Source organism: Austrofundulus limnaeus, unplaced genomic scaffold, assembly GCF_001266775.1.
Source record: "Austrofundulus limnaeus strain Quisiro unplaced genomic scaffold, Austrofundulus_limnaeus-1.0 Scaffold731, whole genome shotgun sequence".
Lineage (NCBI taxonomy): Eukaryota > Metazoa > Chordata > Actinopteri > Cyprinodontiformes > Rivulidae > Austrofundulus > Austrofundulus limnaeus.
In genome coordinates, this window is record NW_013953133.1 from 55,799 (window position 1) to 71,895 (window position 16,097).

Genomic DNA, 16,097 nt, shown 5'->3' on the forward strand with positions numbered 1-16,097 from the left:
GTCATCTCTGCTGGAAGTTAAACGATCTTTGAGAGTCGGGTCTTATCAGTTATGAATTTGCATGTTTTACATGTTTAGAGTTAAACACAGCAGCAGATGGAATGACAGGCAGCTTAGTAAACAGGTTTGGGAACCTGGGAGTCATGCAGATGTGGAAATACCTGATCTGCTGACACTGGTGTTTGATCAGTGGTACAGGTTTTAACACAAGTTCCCTCATTGGACCAAAAACAAACTGTAATGGGTCATGTTGGGGTTTACTGAAAGCAGCAACAATGTTCCTCTAAAACTCAACCCAGACTTCCCAGATTCCTCACTTGTTGAGTAGCTATGGTACAATCCAGAGAAGAGTTGATCCAATGGCACCACCAAGCAACGTACAACACAACCTGAACAAAACTTTCCTTACAGAGCAACATCAGGCTAAAGGCAAACACGTACTCCAACAACCCCCTAAAAAGATGGTGTCATCCATTCTTCTTATCTACTTATTCCTGTTTTAGGTCACCAGGAGCTCCAGTTGTTATTGAGTGAAAAGAGCAGTGAGCAGTTCAAGGAACCAGTAGTTTTGCATACAGAGACAAAAAACAAGGAATCTTTGAAAAAAAAAAAAAAAGGCTGTAGGGAGTTATGCACTCAAAATAAATAAATCTGCATTTCATTCTGAATCAAGACTTATGCCAGCATTCTGGTTTTAATGTTATGGATGAACTAGATGGTCCTCYTGGACCACAGTCCTTTATGTTTTCCTTGTTTATCTGCTCCAGCACACCTGGTTCAGTAATTTAATTACATCTTCAAATTCTGTAGAAGCCTACTAATCATCCATTCATGCAAATCAGGTGTGTTTGAGCAGGGAAACAAGAAAAACATGCAGGATAGAGARCCTTGAGGACCACAGTTTGACACCTGTGAAATGCCATAAACAGCAGCTTTTACTTTGAAGGGACAATTTGAACTAATATAGACTATAAACAGATAATCGCAGGTGCTGATCATAAATCATAACAGGCTGCTGAATTTTCCTGTCTGGCAGGAGGGGAGTAAACCTGTGGATTAATTTCAGTAAAGAAACTCGGAGATGTCGGATTGCCTTATCGCTGGATTGAGTGCAATGTGTCAAATGTTTTTCAGGTGGGGATATGGAGACCTGCAGTTCTTTGATTGGTTTCTGAAATGATCATGCGGAAAATCTCAAATCTACTTAATCCTGCAATCACAATTAATTTTATTGGATGTTCAGTGATATAACTTTTTAATTATGTTTGGGGAGTGGGGTGGGGTCTTTATGTATTTTATTATTAATTGCAAAATGTTTTATTTTATATTATTTTTATTTTTCTGTTTTTTTTTCTTATTTTTATTACTGTATGATGTTGTTTTGTTTAGATTATCTGGAGGACTACAGATGTAAACTAGCCATGGGTTAAATCTGGTGCAATGCATCAAATGTTTTTATGTTTTAATTGCACATTGTCCTAATAAATAAATTCATTCAGTCAAAGAAAATATAGTACATAAGGCATGCATGTAAACATGTTTTTGTCAGGGTGCATGCCAATAGGGGTTCGGCAGATATTAGTTTGTTTTCCGTGTCATTTGCATGTTACATGAGAGCAATGACTCATAGTTTAACCAGCTGAGCAGGTTTAAGGTGAAAGCAGGAGAAATGAGGCCAAACAAACAGGCTATAAAGACACATTTTCTGCCTTGACTGATCCTAACTATTTAAATGTAAAAAAAAAAACACTGTTAGAGTTCTGATTTGGGTTTTTATTAGATTTGTAATGCACTGAGAAAAACAGTCGTTTCTTAATTTCATTTATTACAAATGATCTACATAAACAATTTTTTAAAATATTACAGCTCACATTATTGTAAAAACTCAATGTATCAAACCAAACTCAAGCAGGTGTTACAATATTTATTAATGCAAAAAATGATTCATGGTGTTAATAAAGCAGCATTTTTTAAAATATGTGTTAATTTTTTTTACAAACAAGTGATTGCTCTATATTTAATCCCCTGTAAAAATAAGTTTCTGCAAAGAAAATGTTCTAAAGGAAAGAAATAAAATTGCATACACAAAAACATTTTGTCCCCAGTTTATGCATATTGTTAAAATAAAAAAAAATATATATGGAGATTGTAAATGTAATAAGACAGTTTTCTGGTACAAATACACATTTAAGACATGGATAACATTTTAAGAATTGCTGAGTCACCCACAAAACATTCACAAAATGTAAGTTATTATGCCTTTATCATTAGATATTGAGCATTGTTTAACAGATTAGATCAAAATATTGTTTAAGCATATCACTTCTCATGACCGTCCAGATTGTTATGGTTGGGCAATATTGGCAAAAAAAATCACGATTAATTGGGGTATTTAATAACGATTAATTTGACTATTTGATTAATTCCCTGGAGACCCTGGACACCTACATGTTCGTCACATGACCAATGTAGTGGGAAAGATTTGCTCTTCAAAAAAATCTGTTCCAAATTGTGTCAAAATTACAGACTTCAAGCTACACATCAAATTTTAAATTGTGTTGATAGATAAATAAATTACAGAACTTTTTTTTAATGTTCATCATATTTGAAGGGGAGAGGAGCATCGAGCGGACTCTGCCTGGTGGCATTAATCGTAATAATCGTCATGTGCCAAAAGATAATCGATTAATGTTTTTCTGACGTTTAATTGCACACGATACTATTATGACCAACCCTATTGATCGTCCCTGTAAAACTACAGTTTAGGTGAATTTGCACACCTTGGCAGTCGCTCCGTCTGAAACCCAGAGTCCAACATGGAGCGGCTGAGTGAAGGTGGTCTGGACTRTGTGGAGGAGAGTCATGGTGTCGCTGARGCTGTAGAAGGACAGAACTCCTGCACTGTGATCCAGGTACACTCCGACTCTGGAGGACCATATGCCGGGGATGGGAGTGTTCACCTTGTTGTGCCTGAAAGCACAGCTGTTCTTGAAACAATCCAAAGCCCAGGACTTGTTGTTTTCTCCGAACGTACAGTCAATCAAATCCCCTTTTCTGCTGATGTTCTTGTAGGCGAGCGCCACTCTAACTCCCTTCCCATTCCTCTTCACTTCCAGGTAGCAGCGGTCGTTAAAACTCTCTCGACTCAAGACCTGCCAGGAAAACGCAAACCTTTCTGGGTGCTTAGGATACGGCAACTCTTCTCCTACATACACTACATTTCTTTTCTCGTTTATTACCAGATGTGGGTTTGCCGTATTTGGATCCAACGTGATTTCTTGAGCGTACCTTAAGAAGTTAGCTCTATTCTGAAAATTGTCAAATTTGTCTCTAGAATTCGCTCTGGCCAGTAAAATGCCAGGTGAAGCCTTTACTAACTCAAAATTGTTCAAACTTAAAGTAGACTTGCTTTTGACCAGATTACTGCTGCTCTGACCAAAGTCCAAGTTTTTCTGCATGAGGTCATCTTGGTCATTTCTGTCTTGAGAATAATGTCTGCGATGTGCAGGAGTAGCAATGGCAACGGCCAAGTGTCCTCCGTTAAAATTGATATTAGCACTGCTGGTCGAAAACTTGCGCACGGAATGTTTAGGGGTTAATCCACTCAAAAAGGAGAAGTCCTGTCCATTCATTTCAGGGGTAGGTACTGTTGGTGAAACGTTTCGCCATTTTGCTTCAAAAAATTGGCTAGGATCTGCAACATCAGCACTGATGTCATCTCTGTTCTGGAAAACATTTGAACAGGGATGTGTGGGGCTGACTAGGTTCTGTAGGATTCTAGACCGCAAAAACTCGTCCGTGGTCTGTACTGGTTCACCACTGGTATTAAAAGCAGCAGCCTCTTGCTCTGCACGACCAACTGAGGGTAAACCATTAGTTCCATTTGTTGCATGAAGAATCTTTTCATACTCTTCATTCAGGACCTCATGCAGTTTATTCCTGGCCTCAGCCACAGCCAATGTAACCTTCTCAAAGTTTCTCTGACGGCAGAACATGTACTTCATTTGGTGCTTTGGCTCATCAAGATGACTCAGTGAAGGATAATTCACCACAAAGTGAATGTGGTTCTCTGTATGTGAAAGCTGGTCCAGTTGGAAATCTTTTCTGTTCAGGTCYTCGATTTCCTTCTRCACTTTGTCCCGAACTGTSGTGAAGCGARCCACCTCAGAGTTTTGTCGTGATTGGAGGCTTTCTTTAATGTGAGACAGTTTTTTCTCGATTGTATGAATGAGTTCTGAGAAAACCTTCTCGGTGTTGATAATTGCATTGTCAGCAAACTGGTTCACAGCCTCTTCTTCCTCTTGGAAACAACTCAGGTCTTTTTCTCTCTCCTGGATCTTCAGCCGGATTTGTTGCCGAACTGCTTGGAGTTCCTTCTGCCTCTCAATCCTTTCTGCTTCTATGGAGATCTTGTTGTGGCCTTTATGGCCATCCTGGGAGCAGATGTAACAGATGCAGCGCTGGTCAGTGCGGCAGAACATCTTCTTGACCTGTTGATGCTCAGGGCAGATGCTCTCCTTCAGATTTGCAGTTGCTTCCACCAACCTGTGCTTCGCCAAGCTGGGCATGTCAATGTGAGGTCGGAGATGTTCCCTGCAATATGAAATCAAACACTGCAGACAGGATTTCACAGCTTTGAACTTTCGACCAACGCAGATGTCGCAGGCTATGTCTTCAGGTCCGGCATAGCAATCGGTAACAAAAGCAGGAGTTTGGACAAAAGGCTTCCTGTCGTCTACAGAAGCTTTGAAAGAAAACGTTTTTGGTTGCACGGGAGGTGGAAGTAGACTCTTTGTCGGCTTCGATGGAGCTTGGGCTTCAGCCTTCTTCATCTCTTCCACTACAACTGCTATCATGCTATTTTTAACCAGCGGAGGTCTCTGCACAAAGATCTCCCTGCACTGAGGGCAACTGTACTTCCCCAAATGGTCCTCTTGATCCAAGTGCTTATTAATGCAGCTCATGCAGAAACAGTGACCACAAGGTACGGTCACTGGATTGCTGAGAAGATATGAGCATATCGAGCAGCAGAACTTTTCTCGTTCAAGATGAATCCCTGCCATTGCTTTCTCTGCAACGAGCCGTTACCTGACAGCTCTATCAAGAAATGACAAGGAGCTTGACTTCACCTGAACATGTACCAGTGACGGGAGGGAGAGCTTTTCCAGTTTTACTTCATTCCAGGAGGAGGAGCTTTGAACAGGAAGGCTGGTCTTAGTTCTTGTAAAGTCTTATTTAGTCATGCTGGGGTTTTAAGAGAACTGCAGGAGGATATCACCAGCATGAGTTTTTTTTTAATTAAAATTCATCCAGCTTGGAGTGAAGTGAGGTTACAATAAGATAACCAATTGAGTCAACCAGTTTGACCATCCATCAGATCTTTAAATAGCTCTAAGTGTAAGTGTCTCACTTGTATGCAAATCATCAGTAAGTGTTTTTATAGATGGAATTAGAGACAAAGGATACTGTCATATCAAGACGAAGTGGTCCAGTTACTAAGAATTAATATTTTCTTTCAAAATTTGTTGATATTAAAACCCCACACTGTCATAGTTTTGGGAAAGCCCTACTCCTATTTGGGTTTTGCACATTTAAAAAAAAGGGTTGCCCAGTTTGGTTGTGTTGTAGGGGGAGAGGGTAATTTTTATGCTATTTGGGATTAAAAACAGATTTTTCAGATTGAAATTGCTTGAGATAAAGAGAAACAAAATACTGTATTTATTCATGTATAATACTAGAAATTTAACCCTAAAAATCATCCATAAAGTGTGTGTGTGTGTGTGTGTGTGGGGGGGGGGGGGTATTTTTCCAGTATTCTTTATGACTTTAAATTAGGGGCTATGAATGTGCTCAACATCTAAAAAATGTTGGGTGGTAAACTACGTTTCAACTAGGGGTGTAAGAAAATATCGATACACTGAAATATCGCGATATTTCATTTCCCGATACTGTATCGATATTCTAAAGCCCTGTATCGATTTTTTATTAACGTTTAAAATGTCAACTTTCCTGCCAGCCGTTCATTTTTATGTTGTAGGTCAGCCTCTGACCACTAGTTGGCAGCAGTGAGCCAGCCATTTGGCTCCTCTACCTCTTGAGCGCCAGAGAGTAAGAGAGCATTAGCATTGTAAGTAAACATTAGCTTCATGCTCCGATAACTGAATCTGAGCGGAAAAGACCGACACCCTCTGCCTTCTAAGCTGAGGTAAGGTTACAAACAGTTACTTATTTGACACAATGTCTGTATTTTAAGACAAATTAAGTGTCTTGTGCGCTCATTTTTCCAACTGTAGTCAGCTTTCACGTTACGCATTTAGCGCATGCGTCTATCACCTCGAGCGAGCTCGGCACTCCCCCCGTGACATAAAACTATCTGTTGCTCTCAACGTCCGGCTGATCACATCAAAGTCCATATACTTTATCCTGCTGTGTTCACTTCAAAAACAATTTAACTCGTTTAGCTTCTCAATTTCTTACAGTAACTGGTTTTCTTCAGGACCTGCCCTGCTGTTCGACTCACAGTTCTACAAATCACGTTCTGGATGCAGGTCAGCTGATCCCAGAAACTCTGTGTGCAGCAGCTTCATATCATCTGTTTACTTAACTTTATGACAACATAAAGGCTGTTGTTAAGTGTTTGATGACCATATTGTAAATTAATATTAAAAACGAAAAGCTGCAAAAAATATATTTTCAAACTATTTATTGGCAAATTTAGTCTAATAATTGAAAACATTGATGTAATATGTATGAAACAAATAAAATAAAACACATACAAAGCAGAACACAGCTAAATGTATCAAAAGTATGTCTATGTAATATTAGAATTTTCTGAGACAATGAATTTTGGTTTTTCAGTTTTTTTCCAGTAAGAGGTTTTTATTTAATAGAATTTTTGGACCAAACATATCGCAATATATCGCCTTGTTTACAGTATCGAAATATATCGGGATGTATCGGGATATATCATATCGTGACCCCTCTGTCATGATATGTATCGTATCGCCAAATTCTTGCCAATACACATCCCTAGTTTCAACCTGATGGTCTTTATGAACAAACATGTAGATTCAAGCAGGTGATTGGCTAAAAAACAAAAGTCATGTTATAATTAAATTTCCTGAAGTCATAACACATTTTTTTCTTCATAAACATAGACAAACTTGTAATTGGGAAAGAATGCTTCACAACTGAATTCAAATGCCAAAGAAAACTCCCAAAATATAACAGAAAAATACAGAGCCGTCAAAACATGAGATCATGATGAAGGCATTTTTAAAAATTCCCCTGTTGTCGTTTTTCAAAAACGGCATCATTGCTCAGAGACAGGTGTGTGCATACCTGTCAATCCACTACGTAGTTCAGGTGAAAGATGAAGTCATTGCAATGACTGCAATGTCCAGGGTTTTTTCCACTCTGATACTGGCAAATCAATTTTCCATTAAACAGTTATCTCCAGTTATCATTGAGCTAAAGGTGAGGTAAACCAAGGACATGAGGTAAACCAAAGACAGGCCAATGTACAGACAATCATTCACACCCACTCCTAATCATTAGTGCCTGATTATGTCATGCAATAAGGCAGCAAACTAATATGACTAGCTGCTGTAAAAGATACTGCAGACTACTTGGCAAATACTATTTTTCTAGTTCAAAATAGTGTCCAAAAATTCACAAATAATAAAAGCAGTTTGAAGCCATTTGTTTATTTAAAGACATGTTTATCACCCTGGATTCATGTTTACATTCTTGAGCTCATCATCTAATCTTTTAATCAGCAAACTTTGATAACGCCAACATACAGTCGAATATGAAGAGCTGCTTTAAAACTGTTTAAAAATGTCAAATTTATGATTAGAACTTAGAACAATAGATTAAATWTGTACAGAAAAGGAATATCAGAAGCATTACTTGTGGATAAAAGACAAACAAACTGAATTTAAACAAGTTCTCATTTCTGTTTAGATTACAAATCATTTCAGAGGCTTTAAAACGTAGCGACAAAAACGTTTTGTTCCATTAATTGTAAATAAGCTGAATAAATGAGAAAAATAAATGCATTTAGAAGATTATATTTTTGAAAAAATCCCTTGAATTAATTATCTTAAACCTGCACAGGTGCTGCTTTATATGCCAAACAGGTAAATCTTAAAAAAACCTAATGTATACAGTATATATCTAATTTTTTAAAAACATTTTCTTACAGATTCTTGTAAAAATAAAGAAAAATCCAACAACCAGGTGACTGGTCTATAAAACCTAAAATAAACCATCACCACAAAAAAAATCATAACAAAAAATATTTAAAAATAAAAAATATCTTACTGCAAAAAAAAAGAAGTTATTTATTCAAGTAAATTACATCAAAAGCTTTTTTTAATCAAAGAATTAAGGCACTGTGCAAAAAAAGTCAAAATATGCACATGAATTACACAATTACATTGGTTTAAATAAAGTTTTGAATCACAGAAACAAATATAGAATAACTCYTTTCTATARATCTTGAAAAATATGAGATTTTTCAAATTTAAAAAACTGTTACTACATGGAAGTCCATATTAGAAAACAGTGCTGAATCATCAGAACAAACTGTTTATCTAATATCTAATTTAAGTGATTGGATCTTTATCAGTGCATACAGAACATTGTTTTGTTTAKATGGTATAGATTTTATCCAGATTCTAATTTTCATTTCTCATGACCGTCCACTGATCGTCCCAGTAAAACTACAGTTTAGGTGAATTTGCACACCTTGGCAGTCGCTCCATCTGAAACCCAGAGTCCAACGTGGAGCGGCTGAGTGAAGGTGGTCTGGACTTTGTGGAGGAGCGTCATAGAGTCGCTGACGCTGTAGAAGGACAGAACTCCTGCACTGTGATCCAGGTACACTCCGACTCTGGAGGACCATATGCCGGAGATGGGAGTGTTCACCTTGTCATGTTTGAACTCACAGCTGTTCTTGAAACAATCCAAAGCCCAGGACTTCTTGTTTTCGCCGAACGTACAGTCAATCAAATCCCCTTTTCTGCTGATGTTCTTGTAGGCAAGCGCCACTCTAACTCCCTTCCCATTCCTCTCCACTTCCAGATAGCAGCGGCCGGTAAAACTCTCTTGACTCAGGACCTGCCAGGAAAACGCAAACCTTTCTGGGTGCTTAGGATATGGCAGCTCTTCTCCTACATACACTACATTTCTTTTCTCACTGTTTATTACCAGATGTGGGTTTGCTGTATTTGTATCTAATGTGACTTGTTGAGCGTACTTTAGGAAGTCAGCCCTGGTCTGTGATTTAAAAGCTCTGGCCAGTATTTGCTGAGGCGAGGGTTTTGTAAAGCCACGATTCTTCAATGTGTACTGAGATGCGTGTCGTATACGATTCTCTGCGTTTTTCCTAAAGTTGTTTTGTGTTGGTATGAAGTCATCTTCGTTGTCGATATCAATTCTAGCTTGTGATATCTTCCATTTGTGAATTCCAGTGTTTGCACTTTTCGAAGAAAAGTCTRGCTTGGGAAGATTAGAGGTGGCTTCATATGGTGGAATGTTCCGTTTTTTGGGCTCGGGGGTAGCTCTGGTTTGGAAAGGTTGGGAATCTACAATTTCAACATGGCCCTGTGTGATGTCATCTCCATTCTGGAGAACATTTTGTGGAGCATGTGTGGGGCTGGTTTGGTTCTGTAGGATTCTAGACCACACAAACTCGTCAGTGGTCTGTACTGGTTCACCACTGGTAATAAAAGCAGCAGCCTCTTGCTCTGCACGACCAACTGAGGGTAAACCATTAGTTCCGTTTATTGCATGCAGAATCTTTTCATACTCTTCAATCAGGACCTCATGAAGTTTATTCCTGGCCTCAGCCACAGCCACTGTAACCTTCTCAAAGTTTCTCTGACGGCGAAACCTGTAGGTCGGTTGGTGCTTTGACTCATCAAGATGACTCAGTGAAGGATAATTCACCACAAAGTGAATGTGGTTCTCTGTATGTGAAAGCTGGTCCAGRTGGAAATCTTTTCTGTTCAGGTCGTCGATTTCCTTCTCCACTTTGTCCCGAACTGTCGTGAAGCGATCCACCTCAGAGTTTTGTCGTGACTGGAGGCTTTCTTTAATGTGAGACAGTTTTTTCTCGATTGTATGAATGAGTTCTGAGAAAACCTTCTCGGTGTTGATAATTGCATTGTCAGCAAACTGGTTCACAGCCTCTTCTTCCTCTTGGAAAAAACTCAGGTCTTTTTCTCTCTCCTGGATCTTCAGCCGGATTTGTTGCCGAACTGCTTGGAGTTCCTTCTGCCTCTCAATCCTTTCTGCTTCTATGGAGATCTTGTTGTGGCCTTTATGGCCATCCTGGGAGCAGATGTAACAGATGCAGCGCTGGTCAGTGCGGCAGAACATCTTCTTGACCTGTTGATGCTCAGGGCAGATGCTCTCCTCCAGATTTGCAGTTGCTTCCACCAACCTGTGCTTCGCCAAGCCGGGCACGTCAATGTGAGGTCGGAGATGCTCCCTGCAATATGAAATCAAACACTGCAGACAGGATTTCACAGCTTTGAACTTTCGGCCAATGCAGATGTCGCAGGCTACGTCTTCAGGTCCGGCATAGCAATCGGTAACAAAAGCAGAAGTTTGGACAAAAGGCTTCCTGTCGTCTACAGAAGCTTTGAAAGAAAACGTTTTTGGTTGCACGGGAGGTGMAAGCAGACTCTTCGTTGGCTTCGATGGAGCTTGGGCTTCAGCCTTCTTCATCTCTTCCACTACAACTGCTATCATGTTGTTTTTAACAAGCGGGGGTCTCTGCACAAAAATCTCCCTACACTGAGGGCAGCTGTAGATCCCCAAATGGTCCTCTTGATCCAAGTGCTTATTGATGCAGCTCATGCAGAAGCAGTGACCACAAGGTACGGTCAGAGGATTGCGGAGTAGATTTGAGCATATCAAGCAGCAGAACTTTTCTCGTTCAAGATGAATTCCTGCCATGGTCTCCTCTGCAACGAGCCGTTACCTGACGATCAAGTAGTGAGAAATGAGAGTTGCCGCTGAACTTCACCTACATATACAGGTGAAGGAGGAAGGGATTTTCAAAACTCCAGGAGGAGGAGTTCTTGTAAAATCTAAAATTATCACTTGGAGATTTTACAAGAATAGCAGGAGGGTTGAACACATTGAACTTACGATAAGTATGTTTCTTTTAACAAGGTTAATGAACCCAGTATTGAGTTGTGCCAAGTAAAACTCAGAAAACAGGTTCGACCAGTTTGCTGTTTGGATAACCAGAAGAGCTACATTATATAGGAATTTCCAGCAGCAGAAAAAGAAGTGAAGATTTATCAACAGTCTGTAAGCTGAAGGTCACCAAACTCGTACTTTTACCACAACTTTTACAGACTTTGAGGACAACCTTGTGGTTCTGTTTATACGAACCCTTGAGTTGCATAGTGGCARGTACACTGCCCAGCCAAAAAAATCAAGTGCGTCCACTTGGATCTAACTAAGGTCTATTATGTGGGGTTGCTGCAGTTGGTCAGGTCTAGGTTCAGCAACAGTCTGTACTCAAAGAATGAGGTCAGCTGACTACCTGAATATACTGAATGACCAGGTTATTCCATCAATGGACTGTTTCTTCCCTGATGGCACGGCCATATTCCAAGACAACAATGCCAGGAACCATGGGGCTCTTATTGTAAAAGAGTAGTTCAGGGAGCATGAGACATCATTTTCACACATGGAGTCCATTGAGAATCTTTGGGCTGGAGAAGGTTGGACTCTACAATCAATGTAAAATCTTGGTAAGGAATTAATGCAATGCTGGATGGAAATAAATTTTGTGACATTGCAGAAGCTTATCCAAACAATGCCAGTGCAGTAATCAAAGCTAAAGGCAGTCCAACCAAATACTAGAGTGTGTGATCTTTATTTTTTTTGGCCAGGCAGTGTATTTGGTACAAGTTAAACTATAAGTATTAAAGATAAAAGGTAGTTGTCATAAGGAAGCTCTAACGTACAGTATATGCTGCAGGTGGAAATTCCTTCTTTCTTTCATGATTAAAAACCAGACTGTTCTGCGTCATTAGCTTTGCTATTTTTGGCTGATGTAAGCAGTAAAGCCCCAGCTCAAGTGATAAATCTTCTCTGAGTAACATGAGCCTGATGTTATTAGAAACAGGTAGTCTGTTTGATATTAGAATTGTGATTTAGTTGTTTTTTTAATCAATGATTATTTGAAGATCACTGTCATTGGTGTTGCTTTATGCCATAAATGCTTATTTAAACCGAATCAGTTTAAGTTTGTTTCTAATAATTGTGAGATCTAATGCTGAATTAGATTAAAGAGGAGAAAATAATTTTTTGTGAGAACGTGTGTGTCTGAGAGGGAGAGAGAGTATTGTGTGTGTGGAAAAAAGGAATAAAAGAGCTATTGTGTGTAAGATGTATGCATTGGTATGGTCTTTGGGAAAATACATTACATGACTTGAAAGGAATGAGGCTTCGGGAAATTTCAGCTCTTTGCATAAGTGTTTCTTTCACTCCTGTTCTTAGTAGTCATTTTTCCACCTATGCGGTTTGGTTCGGCTCCACCCCATTCCGCATCCCTTTGTGTATTTCCACTGTGCCCGCTTTCGGCCCACTTTTTCAGACCTCCTCTCGAGGTAGTACTGAGGCTGGCACCGTTTGGGCGTGGAGGTGCCGAAGCATGTAGTAGTTACTATTGGCCAGTGGAGCTGCCTGGATGACGTAGTTTATTAAGAGCAAGATGAGATTTTCCAAATGATGGCAGCGAGCTGGGAGAAGCTAAAAATATATAGCCGGTTTTCAGAGCAGTGAAGAACCACAACGACAGCCGGAGTGGCTCAAAGCCTTTGGACTAGAGCTGCTTTGGGTAAATGGAGGGGATCGCTCTCTGCAGCCACCGTTCTGGCTGCTGCTAACTGTAGATGGACTCTTCACAAACTTCATCTGCAGACGGTAAGTGCTTCGTGCATTTAGTGAGAAATTGAACATAATTTATGGGACAAATGTCTCACTAGTCAAACTGTACCGTTTATTTATGAAGTTTGTTCTGATGTGTCCTTTGTGCATGTTCGTTTCCAATGCTAACTAGTTAGCAGCTAGCGGCTATCGCTAGTTAGTGATCCAGGCTAAAAACAACACTCCCAGCTCTACATTTATAGTAATTAGTAATTAATTTTAACCATATTGGAGGCTAATCGTTGGTTTTCTGTTCAGAGTCACCTTCGACTAGTGACCAGCAGAGCTCCTGGACCGTTTCTCCACCTTCTTCTACATTTATCGGTACAAGCTGCCTCTCTCTATCCGTGTCGAGGCAGCCACTGACTGGGCAGCTACAGGGGAGCTGCTCCAGTTACATTTGGACTTTAAAGTAGTTTTTTAGGTGGCTGTGTGGTTTTTTTAAATGTAGTTATATACTGTCTGACTTTTATTTTGTGAAATAAAGATACTATATGGGCATTGCTGTTTGTTTTTCATTGAGTTAAATCCATAAGGAAAAAACATATTTACTCACATTTCTAGGCATAAAGTGCGCAGTAACTGTAATTTCATTTATTATAAAATCATTTGGTTTTGTTTTACTGTATTTATAAGCAACGGTTTGCTGTAGCAGGGTATGAGTATTATTTACAGACTAAATATCAGACTTTTTATGTCAACAGTTAGCTTTAGCACAGAATGAGCAACGATAAACATCAGCTTCAGTGCGGCTAGTTTTATTATACCACCCACTTTTAAAAGACGTTACCGCCAGAGGTTGCACTACACTTATTTGCCGTCCGTCATTTTGACTGACACGGTAAAAAAAATCCGTCATCATTTTTACCCATCACTTTCTCTTTTAAATGATAATGACTAAACATTCATAGAATGTGGCTAGTGTCATGTTGGTTTTGCAGTTCTGCCTCAGATGCTGTGCCTGCAGGATTTTATTGAAGAAAATCTCATCATCGCACCTCAGAATACAGGCAACATGAGTGCGATGCGCACGGTGCTGAAAAACAGCGCATCTGACCCACACCAGGCCCAACACGCACAATGACGCTCACACACTGTCCCACTTTTGGCTCAGTTACTGTACGAAAAGTAATAATAATAATAATAATAATAATAATAATAATAATAAAAATATCTACAAATGTTATTTAATGGCTGCAGTTTGCAACATTAGATGTTTCCTTATTTCTGTCTCTGTCTCCCTTGCAGGAGGATGACAGCAAAGAGAAAGGCAGAGATGCAGTCATAATGCACCGCTGCCACCGTGTTAAAAATATTATTAAATAAAAACTGAAAATGAGTAGATTTGATTTATGCAATAAAATGTGTCTAAGGAAAATCTTATGTTACGCTCATCTGTGCCAGTCGTTCTGAAGTTTAAACCCACGCTCTGCTGTGACACTGTTGGAATAACAAGCATCACGTTCAGCCAAAGTTTTAAAATCAATAACATTTCTCAAGTCAAAGTGATCAGAAGTCAGCAAGTCTTTATTTCCAAGTCCCAAAGCTGTGGCAAGAGGAAATCCCGCAGCGTGCACTCCCGCAGCACCGCTGCTTCAACTGTGCCTCACAGACACTCCGATCCTCCTGTCCTCAATGTGCTGTCAGCTCCTGGAGATGCATTCAGTATGGTGTCTAGATCTGAGATTATGATCAGATGGGAATCTTTTATTTATTTTAGATTAAATAAGACCTCCAGGATGTAGACCTGCTCTGTACGTAAAGCTGAAAATGTCTCTGTGTGAAGGTGATGTCACAGAGCTGTCTTGTGAAGCCTCATTGATTTTTTTTCCCTCTGCCTCACCTGGCTTATTTATTAAGTCTTCCAGACTTGAGCCAGGAAACTTTAATAAGATGTGACACAGCGGGTTGATGATTGCACAATTTCAGCTCGTCTTTTCCTGACCGAGTATAAACGGGCTGAAGATGCGTGGGCCATAAATTATCATAAATCCTCCCTCGGCCCTCCCAACAGCTCATATAAAGTATAAAAACTACAATAACGATGGCTGGATAGTGTTTTTTCCACTCAACATCAGTGTTGAGTGAAGTAAAGCTGTTTTTTTATTGATTTATTTTTTGTTAACGGTGGATGGAAAAAAAAGACAACCAGCTGCGTGCTCACGTTCATCCTTGGGACCTGGATCAAACCAGCTGCTCTTTAAGCTCTTTTAAAAACTGGCTTCAGACAAAAATATCATTTTAAACAAAATAACACGCAGAAGGAATTGAGCTGCTCGGGGTCCTGTTCTGGTCCAGCTTCAACTCCTCGGCGCTGCCACAGCTGAGGACCACTGGCCCTCTGTGGTGCTCCTGATGAACAAACACACCCACAAACTCTGGTCCGATCACACACTGAGAGCCATAATGTCCCGTTGGCACAGTTCTGACTGGAGGCCATGCACGAGACGGCTGTCACCAGGGGATAGCAGCGGGAGAGCATACGGAAGTTGCGCAATTTTTTTTTTCAGCAGGGGGGGAAAGACGTGTGGTTCGAAGTATAAACCAGGTTTTAAGAGGTCAGGGGTGTTAATTGCAACCTGTCAAAATGACGAACGGCCTTCAGAATTTTCCGTCATTGTGTAAAAAAACCGGTCAAATACGGAAAATATGCCGTTAACGCGACCTTCACAGAGCAGGGACCCTAGTTACAGTGGAAAAACAACCAGACCCGAGAGAACCGCTCTGAACCGTTCATGGTTGGCTTCAAGATAATCTTTTGTCAATTAATGTTAAAAAAAACTGTGTGCATGTATTTTTCCTCACCCAGGAGACATTTCAATATAACAAATCAACTCACTTTTTTAAACGAATCCCTTGATATTGTCACTAAATATCTTGGTATTATTTTGGATTCTCATTCGACTTATCGTGATCATCTACAAGTCTTAACCACTAAGTTGAAACAGAAATTATACGTTTTTTCAAAAATTAGATCCAATCTGACATCTTCTATTTCAAATATCTATCTTCATGCCATTATACTCTCAACCATGTCGTACTGTTTACCTGTTTGGTCTCTTACAACAAAAACTTCCTGGTTGGACTCATCACTGTACAGTTCTTTCATTGTCTGATGCCTTGACTTTTCAGAATTATGT

At 39.7% G+C, this 16,097-nt stretch overlaps 3 protein-coding genes across 3 annotated transcripts in view; all 3 read right to left on the bottom strand.

Annotated features, from left to right (window-relative positions):
* Positions 1 to 16,097, bottom strand: part of LOC106532211 (disco-interacting protein 2 homolog C-like) — a gene marked incomplete at its 3' end in the record, with an annotated part of 94,259 nt that overhangs the window by 55,263 nt on the left and 22,899 nt on the right.
* LOC106532209 (tripartite motif-containing protein 16) lies at positions 2,581 to 5,088 on the bottom strand. The gene has a single exon (XM_014028229.1). The coding sequence runs from the start codon at positions 5,061 to 5,063 to the stop codon at positions 2,763 to 2,765; it is 2,301 nt and encodes a 766-aa protein (XP_013883683.1). The 5' UTR covers positions 5,064 to 5,088; the 3' UTR covers positions 2,581 to 2,762.
* Positions 8,538 to 10,958, bottom strand: LOC106532210 (tripartite motif-containing protein 16-like). The gene has a single exon (XM_014028230.1). The coding sequence runs from the start codon at positions 10,867 to 10,869 to the stop codon at positions 8,734 to 8,736; it is 2,136 nt and encodes a 711-aa protein (XP_013883684.1). The 5' UTR covers positions 10,870 to 10,958; the 3' UTR covers positions 8,538 to 8,733.